Genomic DNA, 19,013 nt, shown 5'->3' on the forward strand with positions numbered 1-19,013 from the left:
GACAATTAGCGAGAATGTACCTCACCTGCTGCTAGCATACGCAACGGACACCAACGACAGTGAATTCCTACTAGCAACAACGATGGCTATTGATCTCAAGCAGTAGAAGCGTTCGAAACGCAGCGACGGCTAAGTTACAGCAAGGTCCTGCTCAAGGTGATGATCTACTTCCGGACGATTCCACTACTAGCTTTGGCTCATGCACTGCAACTGGAATATATACGAGAGAAGTCCCCAGGCCATTTTCATACGAAGTTTCAGAACGTTTGGATTCTAAATGGAAATACACGACGCTGTTCAGGCTTTACTGGTCGGTCATTGGCTGAAATCCCATTTCGTGGTATTTGATTGGTTGAATTCGAGATTCGACAAGTCGTTGCAAATCCAACTTTTAACATTGCAACGTGTTGAAGTTGAAGACCTGTCTCTACCCAATGTGGGACAAAGCAGGCGCGACTAGACAAATCGGGATCACAAAGAAGACATTTACTGTACTGTACCGGGGTGGTGCTCAATGCAAAGTTGGAAGCTTGGGGGAGCAGTGTGGCGATGGCAAGAATTGCATCTCTACGCCAGCTCCTCCAACCCACAATATGGTTGAGGCATGCCCAACAGCAAGCACGTGTTCGTGCAACAGCAACTTGAGGTTGAACAGGTATTCTCCCTGGACTACCATGGAGGCGAGAGAATGCTAGCAAGTAAGCAGACTAAATTACTTTGCAATTTGCTTCTGACAAGACAAGTAGGCATTTGCAGGGAGTTCCAGCTCCCAATCTTTGTTGTACACGTCACACAGCCGTACGTGCTAGTGCTCAGGGACGATGCAACAAACTTTGCGTAGGTCGTTCCATGCAAGACAGCTGGTGCAGACACCGAGTTTAATGCTCTGCTCGACTGGCTTGCTTCTTTTAGTGTATGTTGGAACTGCCAGAGGGCATACTTTCAAAACAAAAAAAACATAGAGCGGCTTCGACATGCGCTCGGAGCGCACCATCACTTCACCACCGCTCGTTGTCCGTGGGCGAACGGGACCGTGGACGTGGTAATAAAAAAGAACCTGCGCTGTTGCCGAGCACCCCTATCGGAAAGATGATTGCAGCCACACGAGCTATTAAAAAAACATTTTTTGTTCAACGCTACGTCACTAGCTCTGGGAGGTGTGGCGCATGAATCGGCAATGACGAATTTGATGGCAATGGATCAAGTGATCACGTTGCTATTCTTGGACCTTCTAAAATAGCTACAGTCGACAAGATACAAACAACGCAGCGAGAGAATGTCGCCAAACTACAGCAAACTATATAATGTATGCACATACCGCCACTAGATCCGCTGGACGCATGCGTCACTATAAAAACAAGGATATACCATCACCCATGATGTCGGAGATTGTTGTTCTCTACGCAACGTTTTGGCGTATTATACACACAGCAGGGTGCGTGTGGAGTGGTGCGGCCCAGCACGAACAAAGAGACCCGTGCGAGTCGACTTAAGTTTTATGCGGACTCCGCTCTCAATATGCTGGAGGATATTTTGCACAAGGGTGAAAGTAAGAAGGGTCATTCCGCGGAGGGCCATGGGACAGACTGTGCGCAGAGACGACACAAAAAAAATCTTTTGTAGCAGCAGTTTTTCATATAATAAAATCGAGTTATTACAAGCCGTGTCCGTCTCTAAGCGGCGTGTCCGTTGCAATATTTCACTATACAAAATCTAATACTAATTTGGCCGTGTCCGTCCCACAGAGGCGTGTCCGTCCCAGAGACGCGAGATATTTGAGTCTGTGTCTCACTTTCTAGATGGCGCCCAAGCTAAAACTTGCTCTTCCCGCTTGCGGCTACATAGTCGTCTATCTGGGCCTTTCAGACGAGACTCTTACAGCTCTGAAAACCGAGGCAATGGATTGAGAGTACACACCCGTGTTTGAGATGATGGGAGGGGAATGCCACGATGCATACCGCAAGCAATCGCGTGTGAAGAGAGCTTCCGGTGCAGTTATCGACCTCAAGATTGCTTTGACTTCGGTCACATCTTGTCTGGATCAGGGGTGGATGCCAACGATTTTTTCGTTTATGCATTCAGCCCCAGGAGGGAATGAACAAGAGAGTCATCAGGATTATCCAGCTCGAGTAATTGATGAAGCAAAAAAAAAAGAAGTTTCCAGCAGGCATGCTCTTTGCTATTGACGAAGGTACAAAGCTTCGCGTTTACGACGGATGTACCGAGACAAAAGACGACGGGGCTTCCCGTGTTCTTACAATTCCTGTCGGCTTTTGTGTTATATTCCGTGGCGATTTAATTCACAACGGAATGCCGTACAGCACCGCGAATTATCGCATTCATTGCTACCTTTCCTACAAGTGGCTCAAATGGGAGCCGGATATCGTGACAAATGTTCTTCCTCTTCATTTCGTGTGCCAGTACTGTGGGGCTAAGCAACCAGAATCGAATCTCATTCGACAACATCGTCGGTATTGCTCTAAAAACCCAGACGCCTCAAAAAACGAGTTGACACGTCGTGCTCCGCCTAAAACGGCTCTGCAATGTACATGTAATGTGTGCGGGGAAATGTTTAACAATGACAGCTCCTACAGGAAACATGTGAGTCGTGGTCATCTCAAGAAGCGTAAGGCGGATTCGTAGAGAGAAGTGAATAAAAAAGTCTGGGCGCTTTTTCGGAATTATCTTCTTGTTAATTTAACTAAAGCTCGCGTATCCCCAATATCTGGATGGGATATTGTGCTCGTGATAGGTCGCGCTGTCTTGTTATATTTGTACCGATCGAATTTGAAAGTGGAGGAAGTACTGTGACTGCAGGGTCGTGGTTGGTGGCTACCATAGGCGGTGTTGCTGGATGATTAAGATCGACCCGTTCGAATAACACTGGATCTCGCCGTGAGGTATAAGGTCGATTTCTCACACGTCGATCACATCGACGACGGCGTTGTTGTAAAGCTTGTTCGGTGTACATAGGCTCCTGGATGCGGACAGGGAAAACGTGTTGTTGGTCACGACGAATCCACCAGTGCTTGTCAAAGTCAGCAGGACGCAAGATTCGCTGGCCGTTGGATTCAATTATTGATACCAAGTCGTGCACACAAGGACGGCCATGAACACCTCGAAACCGGCCTGTGCATCCATCCCGATCGGCGGGAGAGTAGACAATTTCTCGCGCTTCACACCACAACTTTTGGGTCTCTGTAAGTGCCCACACCGTTATTACACGAGCTACCGCTACAAAGTGATTCCCCTGAAGTAGATAAGGTACCCGAGTTGAATTGCGCTCTGCTAAAAGACTAGTAGCAGATATTGCCCCTTGCCACCACGGAAGTAGCCGTAAAAACACTGTGTAGAGATCGTATCTACACCCGCGCAACCAGATCTTACACTTGGCATGATCTCTTTCAACAAAAGAGGTATCTCTAACTCCGAAGTGCTTGTAGCAATCGGCCCATGCTGCAACAATTTTGGTTTTGTATTTCCACCAGGGATTTTCAAGGTACTCGGCTAGATGAGGATTCCGACGGTGAAGACCTTGTCATTTTACTTCAAAATCTGCTTCAGTTATTGCATCCACAGTGTCATAGAACGATTTCATGAAAGAATCTGTCTGCCAGGTATTTTCATACTTAGGTTGGCCCGGAGCTGGATTCTGGACAGGAACTTGCCTAAGAACCTGACGGGTCTTGCTGAGTACATTCTTGTTCATATGCCAACGACAAATTATGGCTGGGACCCCAGGAAATACAAAATCGATAGAATTCATAGACGCCAGTTCTCGATCCGTAAGAAGGATACTCGGTAACGCAATGGTGTTCTCCTCCAAGAAAACTCGGTAAGTATTCATCGCCCAACGATAATCCTCTTCCCGCTCTCTTGGTAGCCAGCACTGCGCCACTGAAAGGACAGTGTTGAAATCCGTCAGGGAAATGATGATAAGAAGTGGTAACTTGTACTTGTTGGTCTTGTAAGTACAATCCATACCCACAATATCTGGATGTCTTCTGTACTGTGCGAGCATACCAGGATGCCCCCAAAACAAATATAACAACTGTTGAGTTTGGGGATCAGCCTCCCACCTATAGTAAAAGTCATGTTCACCCAGCGTTTTATAAAGAGCATCCTTCACCGTATGCGAGGCCATCTCTCGGCGCCGGGTCGCATTCCTCATGTTAGAAATATCTTGTGGAATAATACAAGAATTCGGATCCGCCTGAGCCAAACTGGCACACACAGAGCCCGGTGTGATCCCAACAGCAGTCTGGACGTGAACAAGCTCCTGAAGTGAAGCCGCAGGAGGGACCTCAACAGAGGCAGCCGCACGACGACGATGGCTAGAGTGCACTTTGATGTCTTCCGACGGAGGATGGTTATGCACCCGGCTTCCATTGCGAGTGTGAACTATCTCCCATGGACCCGCCGAATTCTCTTTAGACACTGCTTTAACAATGAGCTTCATTAGACATCCGATGCGAATCGACCCTCTCATTGGTCGTTGTCGTTCCGCATCAGTAAGGTGTTGCGTACATTTGGGCTTCCCTGCTCGGTCGCAATCCAATCCACGCTTCCAAACTTGCATAGGGATAGAATCAGTGTAGAAAGCACGACGCTTTGTTACTAACAGCGAACGTCTCCTACTCGTTCACTTGCAGAGGTCGTGTACGATGTCTGAACAGTGAGCACGACGGAAGAAGTAAGCGTTAACACACTACGCGCCCCACACTTGGCAGATTGGATTTTGCTGGAGCTCCACTCTTGGTGGACTCCGTTAGAAATAAAGATGTCAACCAAGTATCTAACGGGCGAGTGACTACCAATACTAAAAAGACTTCTGGTTTCTGAGACTGTGTCGTCCAGGTCCCATACTCCCCTGAAACTCGAAGTCTTCCTTAGCTTGTTTGAGCGTCATCTGGGTCGGATTGTTGGTCTGGTTCTTAATCTGTATCCCCATCAACTTGAGTACACAGGCATTCGACACCAAGTTGCTTTCGATGTTGGCGAAACTTGCTCTTACCCAATGGCTTGGTTAAGGCATCAGCAGGCATTGTCCGTCCAGAGAAGAGCTGGAAGCTCGACAGGAACTTGTAGTTCGACTAGCAAATTTTGTAGCCATCGAATTCGATCTGCACAGCAACTGGCTGCTGTGAGCTCAGCACTGCATGTATCTTTAACTGCACTGGGTTGTAGCTTACTTTGGTATGCTACAACACATCCACCAAGTGTTACAACTTGGCCAGTAGCAGATCGACGAGTGTCCATATCATTACCGAGGTCAGCATCAGCATATCTAACGATAGAGAGATTGCCCTTTGCAGAAACGTTTGGTAGCACCAATCCATAAGAACTAGTCCCCTTCAAATACGTAAGAACGCGCTGAGCCAGGCCAAAATGTTCCTCTGTATAACAGTCAAGAAACTTGCTCAAGACACGAACCGCGTTCGCGATATCGGGTCGCGTACAACGCACCAAATACTGTAGGGAACCAACAATTTGACGAAATGGTAGATCACTCCTGTTTACGTCAGGTCCGTAGGGTTTGCTGGGGTCTCACAGGTTTTACTTTTGGGTCCATTGGAGTACGGACCACACGAGCAGTGTGATCGCCATACTTTTCCACAATGTGTTGAATGTACGACTCTTGTGACAACGTGACTCGTGTCGGCTCCACTTTTACATTCATGGCCAGCAAGAGGTTGATCTCCCCCAAGTCCTTTAGCTTAAATTCACTCTTCAACTGTGAAATTAGCCACGTGATACTCTCAGTTTTAGCCGCAATAACGACATCATCAACGTAGACTGTAAGGAAGATAGGAGAGTCATCGATCCACTTGACGTAAACGCCATCTGCAAGTATGCTGGATTTGAAACCAAGCCTCACTAGATATCTCTTCAAAGTTGCGTTCCAGATCAGAGGAGCCTGCTTTAAGCCATACAAGCTCTTCTTCAACAAGCACACAGGTCCAGTGCCATCGTCGAACAACTCTGGTTGCTCCATATACACGTCGACATCCATCTCACCGTTTAGAAATGCCGTAGTGAAGTCAATTTGGCGAAGTTCCAGGTCATAGTAGAATGCGAGCACAATGACAACACGGATTGTCTCCATGCTCACAACTGGAGAGTATTCTTCCCAATAGTCTGAACCAGACACTTGCTCGAAACCCCGGAGAGTAAGTCGAGCTTTGTAGCGTACAATTTCTCCGTTTTGATTCCTTTTAATGACAAACACCCAGCGACTGGTCATGATCTTAGTGTCCGACGGATGGTTCACTAAAATCCACGTATGATTCGCTTGTATGTCAGAGAATTCTGTTTGCAAAGCTTGCCACCACTTATCACCATCAGGACCTGCAAGCGCTGCACGAACTGACTTGGGCAGCTTGTCCGTAGTTGAGATGAAGTAATTGGCAAGCGAATAGCCATGTAGCCTTACGTTTGGACGACGTGTAGGTGTTGATCTGCGAAGTGTAACAATTGGGTCTTTGCTGTGTGTTTTCTGACGTCGCTTAACTTCAACCAAACCCGGTTGTCGCTTCTTTTCAACGTGTTTTGTGCATCTCGTATCATTCTCATGTCCATCGACACGAATTATAGAAGTGGAGTCACAATTTGGAGTATCATAAGTCTGGGCCAGCTCCCCTGTTCGTCTGCGTTTTGTTGGACCTGAGTTGATATTATCAAACTCAAGCTCCCCCGCTCTTCTAACTTTCGTCTCTTCCACTACATCGCCTCCAACCTTAGCATCCATAGGACCGACTTCATCCAAGCTATGCAATGCCAGTGCAGTTTCATCGCTGCTACAGGAGCTCGAGTAGTCATGAAGAGGAAGTCTCACATACGGGATTGAAACAGGTAGCACCACACTAGGCTTTTTCGCGTAGAACTTGTCAAGCAACTGATCCACATAATCAGCCGCCACTGTCCACTGTTCGCAAAACTTTACGTCACGAGACTCCACAATGTGTCCGGTAACAAGATCGAGGACACGATATCCAGTCGTGGATTTTGGATATCCTAGAAATAATGCCTCTTTCGCTGTCGTATCTTGTTTACCTTTCCGTCTTTGCTTAGGGACGAAGTACGTTGCAGCACAGCCCCACACACGTAGACCAGATACATCGGGTATACGACCTTCAAATAACTCGTAAGGTGTACTGCCTTTAATGGCTTTGGATGGTGAGAAGTTGCGTATTGTTACCACAAACTTGAATGTCTCTCCTAATAGTTTTGTTGGAAGTCCACTGGTTACGAGGAGAGCGCGAACGGATCGCAGTACTACACCATTCATCTTTTCGACGAGACTGTTTTCTTCGGGTGTATACGTATTTGTATACAGCGGACGAACTCCATTGTCTCGAAGGACTTGTTGTAGTTTTTGTTTTACAAACTCAGTTCCTTGATCAGACCCCAGGAATCTGACAGGTCGCTCACATTGCTTCAGCTGTAATATCAACGTCTTCAAGCTGTCTGTACATTGAGACTTTTGACGGAGTAAGAAGCCCCATAGGTATCGTGAGTATTCATCCTCCACGAGCTGAAACATCACGTTTCCAGCAACCGAAACCTCACCATAGTGACAGACATCAGTCATCAGTTTTTCACAACACCTCATTGATCGACATGGAGACACGTTCTTGTATGACATTTTTCGCGATTTTGCTAATGTACAGCTTAGGCAATCCATCGCATCTCTAGTGCGCTCACTAGGAGAGATCGTCATGCCTGTAACCATCTGATCACGATGGAGCTGCTGCAATGCTGCAAAATTCACATGACCAAAGCGAAGATGCCACCGAAATATCGATTCACCTCCAGCCACAAATGATGCAACAACTTGAGGTGAATTACACAAGCCACGAGTGCGATAGTAACCTCGACTCTTGACAAACACTATTGCTGTCGGCCCCTTCCATAACAGCCGTCTTGGAGGTCCGTCCTGAGGATACTGTGACTCACATTGCCAGCCTTGCTCTTCAAGTGCATTAACACTTAGCAGATTAACGTGGCATCCAACAGCATTACGGACTCCAGTAAGAACGCAATCAAGCGCTTCTCCAGTTTCGCCACGTCTATCTTGTGTGGATAGGAAAGATACAGGCAATTGAGACACCAAATGTTCCGTTGTTACTTCTCCTGTCCACGATTCATGTGTAGTGGTCGTCTCCACGTAGTGCGGGAACTGTGTCATAAGTGACCGGTCAGCGCATGTATGCGTAATAGCTGCTGTGTCTAATATCCACTCCAACGAATTAGAGGTATCAGACGTCGACAGTAATGTAGACCCAGTACTTGACACAGCACAAGTATTTTCAACACGACCGATCATTCCCAATGGTAACGGCTGAGGAGGTCCACCTTTGTTTCCCCCATATCCTCTAGAGCTATCCCCAGAATCGTTGCCACACTTTGCCTTTTCAGCATCTACGTTGCCGTGCTTCAAATCAAATTTGAGCTTACGACACTCAAATTTGTGATGGCCTTCTTTATCACAATAGAAGCACTTGCCCTTCTTTCGTTTACCAGGACCAGACTTTTGATTGGATTTGCTTCCTCCTTCACTGGATTTAGCTCCACCAGATTGTGCTCCACTGGGTTTAATCCAGCTAATATGTTTACTAGATTTGTCACCAGTTTTCTGTTTCTTAGCCACGTGCATGATCTTCGAGTTTCCCTCTTCCTCATCGCGGACGATCTCATCCATCTCGGTCTCGGACTTCAGTGTGTTCAAGACTTGCTGCAGAGTGGGTCGGGACCCGGGAGCCATGATACGAGAAAACTGACGCACGACATCTCTGTGTGTCTGCACTTCTCCCATGAGAATCACGTCCACAGTGAGATCATCATCGATAACTCGACCCAGGTTAGCCAACGCACGACGTGTATCGTGAATCTCCTGAAGCCAAGAATCCATCGTCTGCTCACGAGTGTAAGTTGCGTGGAAGAATTGCTTCAATACCCACACGTAATTAGAAAACTCACGCTTAGTATGGTGTGCTTCCAGATCTTCCCACATTTTCTTACCAGTTGGAAGATCACACATACGCTCAGCGTCTTCAACTTTAGCACCACAAAGCAACGTATCTTTCACGAAGAAGTCCAACATATCGTAGCGTTGTTGAAGTTCCCCATTTACAGTCGGACGCTGTACGGATCCATCGATAAGACCCCAAGCATTAAATCGATGTAAATAGGCCATAACTTGAGCGCGATAGAGGTTAAAGCTTCCTGCCATTTTTGGTGGGTTTTTGTTCACATCCATCGCCAGGTTAGGCGGTGGCAATGGTATCCTTTGCTGTTGTTCTCCATTAGCGTGCAACCTCGCTGGAGCATTCACCACCGGAGCTCCAGTCAAATTGAGCGTTGAAGTTGGTGAGCTCAACGCAGAAACAGGCTGCGGCTGTGGAGACTGAAGGACCGGAATCCCGCCAGGACCACCAACCAACGGACCTACCAGTCCAGCCGCTGCTGACACTGCAGGCGTCGATACAGCCATCATTTGTCGCGACGCGGTCGGAGACGGAGTACCAAGTAAGTCAGACATCGAAGGCAGCGTCCACGACATCGTCAGCGTTCACGTTAGTTCTGGAAGTTTACTCCAATCTTGGGCTCATAACCCTAACAGCGAGCGTCTCATACTCGTTCACTTGCAGAGGTCGTGTACGATGTCTGAACAGTGAGCACGACGGAAGAAGTAAGCGTTAACACACTACTCGCCCCACACTTGGCAGATTGGGAATTGCTGGAGCTCCACTCTTGGTGGACTCCGTTAGAAATAAAGATGTCAACCAAGTATCTAACGGGCGAGTGACTATCAATACTAAAAATACTTCTGGTTTCTGAGACTGTGTCGTCCAGGTCTCATAGTTACGTTGAATCCATGATCTTTCGTCCACTGATGAATAGCGGCTATAGCTTCCGCTTTCGATGCATACGTCTTCTCTGGTGGTGGCTCGATGTTCACTGACGGTCTCGCAACTACGGGCATCGTAAGCAATTCGTCGACTGCATCCAAGCACAACAATCCCTCGTCATCGCATCCTGTACTGCGCGAACGACCATCACTGAGGTTGTATTGAGCCTGAACGGAGTCACTGGAAGACGCGGAAAAAGTGGTCTCGGCAGGGATCGTAGCATATAAACTTAAAGTCACAGCTAGAGAATTCACGTTATCTGTCATCTTAGATGCCTCTGAACTGCTGGAGAGCTTGTATTGGATTGCGTAAGAGTATTTTCTTGAGTGCTGGAATGTGTTTTGGAAAGTGATGAGGACATGATAGTTTAGAAGGATCGTCCTCCATATAGATATGTTTTCCTTTCGTTCTTACCCACCGGTAAGGACAAGAAGTTTTAAATATTGGGACGGACACGCCTCTGTGGGACGGACACGGCCACATTAGTATTAGATTTTGTATACTGAAATATTGCAACGGACACGCCGCTTAGAGACGGACACGGCTTGAAATAACTCGATTTTATTATTTGAAAAACTGCTGCTACAAAAGATTTTTTTGTGTCGTCTCTGCGCACAGTCTGTCCCATGGCCCTTCTCGGAATGGCCCTCCTTACCGAATAACCTTAGTTATGAATTACTCTTTGTTACTTCCTCTGGTCGGAAATGATCACGCGAAGTTAGTATGATAGGTCGTTCAACTGTTCAATCCTCGATAGAAATTTGATTAAAACCTATCATACTAACTGACACGTCTTTCAACTGCTCTATCCCCGATAGGAATGCTCTTCAATTTGTCACGTATACTTCGTCTCGATTCTTCCGCTTTCTGCCGCTGTTCTTCTTAAGCCGGTTAAGTCACTCACCCCTACGACACCAGCCGTCATTGCAGCTCCAATTAACTTCACGGTGTCCGGAAGTCGGCTCATAAGAACATCAAACGCTTCACGGGGTAGTTCTCTGTTGTTGCTGATCTTTAGAAGCTCGTCAATGACGGCTTTTGCGCTCGTTGTCGATAAGGTTGGACTTCGGCATGTTTATAGAGGAAGAAACAGCGTAGCGCAGGCGTGGCGGGTCGCACTCCAGGCGAGGCTTGAAACCTTGAGAGCTAAAACTGAAATTGCAGAGGCTATAGAAGTCCGTTCTGCGCACAACCGGTGGCTTTAAAAAGAGGAGGTGCAGGGCTTCCGTTTGGTCCAATCAGATGCCGTATTGGATAAATAGAGCTGAAGCGATTGGTCATTTTGTCAGTTTCGCGTGATCATTTCCGACCAGAGGAAGTATCAATTACACTTCAATGTGGCCAATCAGAAGCCGCCAAACGCTGAGTGGGAAAAGAAGCCGTGCATCCTTAGTTATCAATTAAACGACTTGACAAATAGTAATTTGCGTACATTATCTACATAGTACTGGTCTCACTTCTCAGAGCCGCAGATGAGTCCAACGCAACGAAAACGCCCAAAGGGGACGCCGTAATACATTACGGCGTACACTGCTTCTCACAAGCTGAGGCTACTAGAGTATCTAGACAAGAACGGTAGTATTGCGTCCGCAATTCACAAGTTCTACCCTGATTTACCAGCTAGCAAATTTAATTGCCGCCGTATCATTTATTCATGGCGTCGATCTCTTCACAAGATAGTCGCTGCGTGTACAGTCCCTAAAGAAGCCAAGAAGATGAAGGCACGCTCAAGCTGAAACCTCCAGATCGAGCTCTACTATGTTAGTGGGTTCGAGAGGCAATGGGAGATGTGACCGTTTCGACGATACGCGCCGGATTTCGCCACTGCGGCCTAGTGCAGATGTCTTCGACGCACCAAGACGTATAGAGACCTTACAAGCGGATAAGGAGATATTTCAAGCTATGGTACATTCAGATTTGATCGACACTAGTGTACAGCAGTTTACGCTAGACGACGACTTTGATGATCTTTTTCGTGAACTTGCTCAAATTTAAATACTGTTTGTTCGAAGAAACCGATAGCCGGTACACGCAATTTCTGGTCTCTGCACTGCAGATTGGGTGTAATGCATAACTAAGGTCATTCGGTACTTTCACCCTTTGCACAATGGTGTACACATCGATGAGGGTCATGTGGCCGATACCTTATTCGAGGTCCGCTACACTCAGCAAAAACGCTAAGAAATTAAACTGCATAGGCGCGGCCTCAATGCTTTTGGGGACCCCAAGGAACCAGCAGTTATGCTCTCGCAAGACGTCCCAGCAACCGTCAAGACGTTAATTCGAGAGCATAATGAGCGAAAATCGGTGTGAGTGCTCTAAAAGGCGTTTTGAACCACCTAGCGAGGTTGCTAGGAATCCTGGAAAGCAGCTTAACTAGAGGGCGCCTGCATATGGACAACATTTTCGGAGAGGGGAGGGTTCTAGCGCTAGTTACAGAGTGCTTATGTTGGTGAGATTGTGCCCACTGGCACCAATACTCCAGCGGTCCGCAGCGGTAACACGGCGGTTGTGCAGTGGACAACCTCTCACAGATGTCATGCTAAGAAAAAAGAGTGAGGGACACAACAATCCCCATATACCAATTCTAAAACCATTAGTACATTCTAAAAAGAATATTTAAATTAGGAAATGTGTATGAGCATTTATTAAAAGCAAATCAGTAGACCACGAGACAGCATGTTGGAAATTGAATTTCATTTTGTATTAAACTGAATAAATTTTACAGTATTGCTACACACATACTGTAAAATTTAATCATTTTAATACAATTTGAAAATCAATTTTCAACAATTGAAGGGACGTTGAAGATGACGGGACGCGATGAAGTCTCCACATGGGGAGCACACCCTCCCTCGATTTCCGGCCCAAGTGCGGAGCTTGAGAAGCTCCTGGCGGCTGCCACTGACTCAATTCACGGTACATACAACGCTGAGACGATGGTGGACGAACTGTTAGCGAGCACGTGGGAGCCAACAGACCCGACTTTCGACACGAAGAGCAGTCTCACCTCGTTCAGCCAGCACACGTCATCTCTCAACGCTCTCCAAAGCGTATTGGCTGCGTCGATTGAGCGTCTCGTCCAGCACCGCAAAGTGGTGTCTAACCGTATTGCAGAACTGGAACAGGACAGTCGACGAGTGAGCAGCAAGCTCCATGAGGGACTGCTCAAGCTGCTGCTTAATGTAATATTTGTAGATAAATATAACAGTAGAATCTACAGACTGACAGTATCTTTTTATTGTTTTTTAAAGGATATTTGTGCTCAGATGGAAGACTTGGAGGAGAGATTTACTAAAGTGAGTTCTTTGGACGTGACGATTGGAGATAAATTGTCGACGTTGGATACGGAGCGGTCCCGAGTATTGGAGACGGACGAGTTGATGGAGGCGCTCTTGGCTCTGCACGACCCCAGTAGCAAGTTGACCAAGTCAAGTAACAAACTTTTCAATACACTACACGACCCAACCAGCTGCATGAAGCTTCGCGGATTATCAAAAAGATAAGTGCGTTTTCCTCCGAGTTGTCGTCTTCTTCCATGGCGTATGCGGTGGCAGAGATCGAGCGACTGAGTCAGACGACGGAGAATAATTAGCTGACAGAGTTCAGCCACGAACAGGAGAAAGAAAACTTGACGGGGATGCGGCGATGTGCCAAGTCGTTAATCGAGTGCAACGACAAGGAGAAGGTGGCGGATCGATACGTGTGAAACGTCATGTGCGATCAACTAGCAACGTACGAGGCAGAATTTCAATCTTTCGGCTGAGTTGTTGTATGCGACTAACTGCTGCTGACTGTAGAGCTGCTGGGGAGCCTGCTACGTCGTCACTGGATCCGATTGAGGATCTGGACGCGCTCTTCTCCAAGATCCTGACCATCTGCACGGACCAATTTCCAGTGATCGACAGCGTCTTCCCTGCTGTAGCCTGCGCCTCCATCCGCGAGCTGCTAGTGGAGCGTTTGTTCAATGACCCAGCGTTTGGGGTTTATCCTTCTTGGACCAATTTCTCAAAACCCGTCGGTACACTGAATCGCCCCCAGACTTTGAAAATGCATCCTCTTCCACGTCGTCTTCACCGAACCGAGACTACGTGCGACTGTTGTGTTCATCGTACGAGAGAGCGTGTGTCTTGGTGGCTGAGATCGAAGATATCGATCAGTCAAAAGCAATCAAGCGAGACGCTGTATCAAACCAAGACTCGAGTACCGTCGACGATCACTTGACTGAACCTCCTGCTGCCAACGAGATCGAGAGAATCCACACGTTTCTCAATCTCCAGCTCCATTCTCTGTTTGGCAACCATCGAAACACGTATCTGCAGGCAGAGCTGGACTTGTTGCAAGACCAATTCAAGGACATCATAGCCTCAGTATCGTTTCCCCAGCCGCCCGTACTTTCCCGAAGCAAAGGAGGCGTATCCAAAACCAAAACTGTGGCTACAACAACTGTCACGATTACATCCTCGTCGTCTCCATCGGCGTCCTCCATTCAGTTGGTGTCTTCAGCCTCCACGACGTCGATATCGTCGTCCAATCTCGAGAAAGATATATCCCAATTGGAGTCGTCGCTTGTATTCTTCGAGACTCTCCAAGCGCTGGCGGAAGACGAAGATGTAGCCATCAAGTATGGGGAAGTGCTGAACGAGACAATTGATCGCTGCGACATTGTCTTGAAAAGCTCCGAGCTACGTGGAGAGCTCATCACCAAGGCGTTCACGTCTTTCGTGGCCTCATTTGGATATGAGTATTTGGGGGTGCGTCGTAGTGTACATGTCCCTATTACGCTTCATACTGACACAGTTGTCTCTGTAGAAACTCGTGACTTTGACCAAGGAGATTTTACAAGAACAGCGGCTAACTACAGATTCCCCAATGCAGTTTTTCATCCTCACAGAGGTCAGTGAAAGCCAACAAGTTGCGTATTTCGACCTAATATTGTTGAAATGGATGTCGCTGTTAGGCTTTACTCAAGCGAACCGGCTTCCTCGACGACCAATTCGAAGCTTTCATTGCGCCGTTGCAGGAGGATTTGCCAACCGAGCTCACGTACGTTGACGCTCTTTTTGACATTGCAGCGATCACTTTTAACGTATTTCCATTTGATGCTCTTTAGAATCTGCCAAGAGAGCAAGCAGAAATGTCTCAACAAGCTCGAAAGCGCTATCGGATCCGGACTCCAGCAAGTGTTGACTGTGCTGGAGAAGGCAATTGGCCAGATCCTGACCGCCCACCAGAACAAAGGATACTTCCTCGGCAGTCAAGCCAGCATGTCGCTCTCGTCCTCCAAGGCCTGTCAGAAGTGCACTGAGTATTTGCAGCCACTCGTGACTGTCCTCTGTCGCGTCCTGGTGCGTATAGAAGTCAATATACACTGCAACTAAACTTGACTAACTCAAAACTTTACGTCTCTTATTAGGTCAAAGAGAACTGCGATCATTTCCTTGTAGCTCTTACGAAGTCATTCAAAGATCTGTATCTGCAGCATCTAAGGAAATTCCGCTTTGATCCCGACGGCGCCTGCATGCTACTGCGCGACGTGAGCGAATATCGTCAAGCACTCCGCTCTCCGTCCGTGCCAGCAGCAGTCAACGACATCTTCAACCTCTTGCATGAGGCTGCTAATGTGTTTGCACTGCCACCGGAGAATCTGGGCGGATTCGTTCGGGAAGGCAAGCTGGCCACGTTGGACAAACAGACGCTGCATCATATGTTGAAGCCCTGTCCTCGGACGGGCTGCACTTCTGGCGCACTTGTGGTTAACTACGCAAATGAGAGAGTGAGATTAGATTCCTTATCCTACTAACCTATGTCTTGCCTTTCACCGCAGATCTCTGGTCCGGACCTTCCCTACTTCAACACCCCTCCTCGCCGGCAACGTCAAGCATCCCTACCAGCGCTCTCATTTTCCACCTTCGCTACATTTGCCTCTCGAGGCCTAATGCAGCCCCACTTCGACTCGCAAGTCGGCCACCCTCGACGCACTCAGTGCCTTCGTCATCAAGTCGGCGGGCATGTGCTCGCTCTCACGATACTCGGGGCCCAGAATGCCCCTCTTCGTGTAGGAGCCTACGAACTTTATGCGCACATCAATGTGCTTTGCCTTCGCACTCGCACCCTCACCGCCTAACTGCTTCCACGCTGCCTGATTGTCCACTCGCAGCGGCATCGGCTGTACGTACTCGACGGCGAGTTCGCCTAGAAGTTCTCGAACCCCTAGTAACTCGGCGGCCATCACCGAGGCCGCGGTGTACTCCGCCTCCATCGTGGACAGCGATACACCGCCCTGCTTCTTGCAGGTCCAGCTGATAGGCATCCCATCCACAGTAACGAGTCCTCCGGTCACGGACTTCCTGTCCTGCTTGTCGGCAGCGAAGTCCGCGTCACTGTACGCGACGACCTCCAGCGGCTCCTCCGAACTCCTGTCTTTCTTCATCTGCAGACGCAGGCCCTTCGTTCCCGACAAGTACCTGACTATGCGCTTTGCCAGTCTCCAGTCTGCCATCGTCGGGTTGTGCGTCCGGCGTGACGCCTTGTGCACAGCGAACGCAATGTCGGGCCGCGTGCAACGCGCCACCCACATCAAACTTCCGACCAAAGACTGAAACTTCGCAACAGTCACTGCGCTACCGTCTCCTGACAACGGCAAGGTCTCGCCTGCACCCAATGGCAGGTCATTCCACTCCAAGCCAATGGGCGTGCACACCGGCCGCGCCGCCTCCATCTGGTACTCATTCAGGATGTCAGTGATCGCAACCTCCAGATCTAGATCGTATCCATTCTCGTCATCATACGTGACGCGCGTCCCCAAGAACTTGCTCACCACTCCCAGGTCCTTCACAGACAGATCCGATAACTCACCAAAGAAAGCGTTCACCGCGTCTTGGTCCGTGCCGGTGACCAGCAGGTCGTCCACATAGACGCCTACGACGACCAGCACTCCTTGCGTCCGTCGATAGTAGACGCACATGTCCGTCAGGCTCTGTTCGAATCCCAAGTCTACCAGCTTCTGGTGGAGCAGTTTGCTCCAGAGTCGCCCAGCCTGCTTTAGTCCATTCAGCGCTTTCTTCAGCTCGAGGACCAGCTCGTCGTCACTCGTGGCGCTCAGCTGCTTCTTAATTTCTTCCGATATGACCATTCCCTGCGGCAGCCGAATGTAGATGTCCAGTTCCGGCTCCTTCTCCGCCTTGAAGTAGGCGTTTGGTACATCCCCGTGTCTTGCTGGGACTTTCCACTTCCTGGCCAAGCACAGGATGAGCTTCACACTGCACATGTCGATCACCGCGGCAAAGGTGATCCCATAGCTCACACCGAACTCTTGCTCGTTCCCGCAGGCCACGAGCCGCGCCTTCAGCCGTTCAATGAATCCTGCAGCATCTCTTTTCGTCTTGAAAACCCATTTTGTATGCAATGCACGCGCCCCATTGGGTAGCCGCGTGACCTTCCACACTCCGTTTTCCTCGAGTGCTTCGAGCTCCTCTTTCATAGCTTTCATCCATTTCTCACGCCACTGGTTGCGCATTGCCTCTCGGTAGTTCCTCGGATCTACCTCCATCACATTGTTTACCACTCTGGTTTCTTGCTCCTCCCGCTGCACGGACTCGTCCGTGTTCTCCGCAGCCTTTCTTGCGACCGAACGTGTCTCGTGACGTTCTCGCTGCCAGGTTTTCTTCTGCTTGGATTGCTTCTTTCCCTTTTTCCCGCGTCTGCTCCCGGCCGACGCGCTCTCAGTGGTGGCCGCCTCAGCGGCGCTCGCAGATCCACTCGTGGACTCATCCACGACAGCACTGTCATCATCCTGCAGGTACAGCCGCTGCACTTGCTCGTTCTGGGTCTTGTTAAGCGTCTCAATGTTCTTCACGTGTTGTGTTGTAACCACCACGCGGTCCTTTGGCAGGTAAACTCTGTACCCTTTCGTTTCTTCTTCAATCCCGACGATCATGCCGTGCTGAGCACGCTGCGAGAAATTCTTGTTCCGCGGGTCTCTATACACAAAACACGGGGAGCCAAAAACGACGATTTCGCCTAGTGCCGGTGTCCGCTTCGTTTGTATCTTCAGCGGCGAAGCTCTGCCCGGGCTCGAGTTAGTCGGCGACCTGTTCAGAATGTAGGCCGCGTACTGTACAGCATCCCCCCAAAAGTTTAATGGCAGTCCACAGGCGAAGATCATGCACCGTGCCATGCTCATTATGGTCCGATGCATGCGCTCAGCCTTCCCGTTGCTGGCTTGATTTCTGGCCTCGCTCCGCTGACGCACTACCCCGGTCTTCTTGCAGAATAAGTCTACGTTTTGGTGCTCTCCACCTGAGTCCGTCCTCAGTACATGAATCCTGCAGTCGAAACGCTTCTCAAAGAACGTGAGGAAGTGTTCAAACTGCTTGGCGGCAGCATCTTTCGTTCGCGCCAGGAACACTCTGCAGTAATTGCTCTTATGATCGACGAAGTTTATCATGTAGCGGTTATTGAGACGATCTCGCGGCGTCATCGGACCCTTCAAGTCCGAGCAGATTACTCCACCAACTCGATCGATCGGCGAGTGGTCCCCAGTATCTTTCTGCGACTGCCGGTTCTTCGTCTGTTTCCCCTGTGCGCAGGTTAAGCAGTTGACGCGGCGGTGGTCCGTGATGACGATGCCCGAGCTCGGGTCCCGTGCAAGTTTTTCAACCGCGTCGTAGCTTAAGTGTCCAAACCTCTTGTGGAACTCCACCAACGTGTCCTTCTGCACGTCACCCGACCCCACTTCGGCCTCAGCCTCAGCCTGATCAAGAGCCGCCATGATTACTCCCGATGGGGCTCCTCCTTTCCGCGCTACGACGGCAGGCACGACTAGCACGCCATGCCGCAGATCCACGTCAAATGCTACTCGCCCTCCGTCTACACCGGCAACGACGCGTCGTCCGTTTCTGTATGTCAGCGTATACCCCTTCTTGTCAAGTTCGCCGTAGGAGATCAAGTTGTGCACAACGTTCTCGGCGTAATACACGTCCATGAGCTTCACGATCTGCTCCGTCCCGCTCGCCATGACGCGCAGCGTGAGAGTTCCTTTCTTACTGATCTTGAGTGGATTTCCGTCTGGCTGTACACACTCGTCCAAGTACTCCTCGA

General features: G+C 49.0%; 1 protein-coding gene across 1 annotated transcript; it reads left to right on the top strand.

The window, feature by feature from the left end:
- Positions 1 to 12,721: 12,721 nt before the first annotated feature.
- PITG_18155 (uncharacterized protein) lies at positions 12,722 to 15,358 on the top strand (the record flags this gene model as incomplete). Its single annotated transcript, XM_002896265.1, has 8 exons — positions 12,722 to 13,096; positions 13,181 to 13,346; positions 13,714 to 13,869; positions 13,953 to 14,665; positions 14,724 to 14,807; positions 14,872 to 14,957; positions 15,025 to 15,219; positions 15,328 to 15,358. 8 exons carry the CDS (start codon positions 12,722 to 12,724, stop codon positions 15,356 to 15,358), a joined length of 1,806 nt encoding a protein of 601 aa, XP_002896311.1.
- Between the last annotated feature and the right edge of the window lie 3,655 nt (positions 15,359 to 19,013).

The sequence above is a fragment of the Phytophthora infestans genome, genomic scaffold (genome assembly GCF_000142945.1).
Source record: "Phytophthora infestans T30-4 supercont1.63 genomic scaffold, whole genome shotgun sequence".
Classification (NCBI taxonomy): domain Eukaryota; phylum Oomycota; class Peronosporomycetes; order Peronosporales; family Peronosporaceae; genus Phytophthora; species Phytophthora infestans.